Source organism: Sapajus apella, unplaced genomic scaffold, assembly GCF_009761245.1.
Source record: "Sapajus apella isolate SASKATOON/1434 unplaced genomic scaffold, GSC_monkey_1.0 scaffold9268, whole genome shotgun sequence".
Lineage (NCBI taxonomy): Eukaryota > Metazoa > Chordata > Mammalia > Primates > Cebidae > Sapajus > Sapajus apella.
In genome coordinates this window covers 1-1,916 of record NW_022446189.1, presented here as the reverse complement: position 1 = coordinate 1,916, position 1,916 = coordinate 1, and the positions used below count along the sequence as shown (strand labels likewise).

Genomic DNA, 1,916 nt, shown 5'->3' with positions numbered 1-1,916 from the left:
CTTTTTCCTGGTCTCCTCTGCTGTGTCTGCTCAAACACCCATTGTTATCATCAACCGTCTCTAGGATAGCCTTGGAAAAAAAAAAAAAAACTCGGAGAAAACACCCTTCAGCTGGGTGGCATAGGGACTGTTCAGCTGGAAGGAACTCAGCTCCTACACATTCCAGGGGAGGACCTCAAAGGACCAGGCAGGCAGACATCAGGAAAGGACCAGGAGAGGCACCAGGGGCTGTGACTCATGGTCCTGGATCTGTCCATGACCCAACATTGCTGCACAATTCACACTTTGGAAAGTCTGTGCTTCTCTAAGACAAAGCGGGCGGCCTCAGGGTCTCTGAGTCCTCAGATCATTGTGTACCTGTCTTGTGACACACACGCACCTGCTGTGGGCTTTAAGGACTCGGGTGGGCTGAGAGGTGCGAGATGCCAACTCTGATTGAAAGATGCCCGTGGAGGAATCACAGGTGCCACACAAGGCAATCTTCTCTCTGTTTTCTGCACAGCGGCGCCGCCCAAGCCCTTCATCACCAGCAACAACTCCAACCCTGTGGAGAACAAGGATGTTGTGGCCTTAACCTGTGAACCTGAGACTCAGAACACAACCTACCTGTGGTGGGTGAACAATCAGAGCCTCCCAGTCAGTCCCAGGCTGGTGCTCTCCAGTGACAACAGAACCCTCATTCTACTCAGTGTCACAAGGAATGACAGAGGACCCTATGAGTGTGAAATACAGAACACACTGAGTGCCAGCCGCAGTGACCCAGTCACCCTGAATGTCCGCTGTGAGTATCTTCTCTTCCTCTGTGGCCCCGGCTGCCAGCCCAAATCCACACAGCCTGAGGTCAGGCCTCTCAGTCCCTCTCAGGTCCGAGTACACAGACTCTTAACCCCAGACACCCAGGCTGGCCATGACTTCCTGCCCCAGGTAAACCTGGGCAGACCCAGCCTGGACCAGGAATACAAGAAGAGGAGCTGCTCCCGTCCTGGGAGGCTCAGGGTCCATAGTTTGTTATTGGAGAAGCAGGTGAATGTCTCAGGCTCCAGCTCCGTGAACACAGCTGGGGTTTGGTTGGGACTTCAGGGTGGTGACTTGGGTAAGAGGGACACTGCGGCCCTTCCACAGACCAGGAGCTTCCGCTTCCCTCACCTATGGCTTTATTCTCTTTTGCTCCAGGTGGCTTGGACACCCCCAGGCACATATTACAAGTTAGGAGCAAACACCAGGCTCTTTAGCCATGTAGCTTCTAAGCCACCGCACAGTATTTTTGGCTGAGTGATGAAAAGCTTCTGCAACACATGCAGGAACTCTTCTTCCCCAAAGCACTGCAAAGAATAGCATGTCCTGTACCTGCCGAGCCTATCAACTGGCCACTGGCCGCAAGAGGACCGCAGTCAAAATGATCACAGTCCATGGTGCATGGGCCCCTGGACCCTAAGGAACCTGTCCCAGGGCTCCTGACTCCAGGTGACCCTAAGGAATCTGTGCCAGGGCTCCCAACTCCAGGTGACCCTAAGGAATCTATCCCAGGGCTCCCAACTCCAGGTGACCCTAAGGAACCTGTGCCAGGACTGGGTTGTGGCCTCCTGGCTGACCTGACTGGGAGCAAGGATTTGAGCTGTTTGAGGACCGTGGCTCAGGGAGCTGGTCACCAGCCAGGGCCCAGCCCCCAGGGCCTCATCTGGGCAAGGACAGAGCCTCATTCTTCACCTGAGACTCAGCCCCAGGAGAGGACAGATGCACAGGATTACTAGGACCTCAGCCCCCTGGAGGAGGAACTTAAGAGAGGTCCTGGCTGGGGGGGTCAGTGTCTTCAGGGCAGAAAGAGAAGGACGATTCTGCTGTAAGCTCCTTTTACACCAGGAATCAGGCCCAAATCGCCCACTCCTGGAGGCAAACAGATGCTGCTCTTCTACTCA

The 1,916-nt window shown here is 54.9% G+C and overlaps 1 protein-coding gene across 1 annotated transcript; it reads left to right on the top strand.

The window, feature by feature from the left end:
- Positions 1-435: 435 nt before the first annotated feature.
- On the top strand, positions 436-1,403 carry LOC116548293 (carcinoembryonic antigen-related cell adhesion molecule 6-like; the record flags this gene model as incomplete). Its single annotated transcript, XM_032273832.1, has 1 exon — positions 436-1,403. A coding segment is annotated over one exon (837 nt), but the record flags the coding sequence as incomplete, so codon positions are not given.
- Between the last annotated feature and the right edge of the window lie 513 nt (positions 1,404-1,916).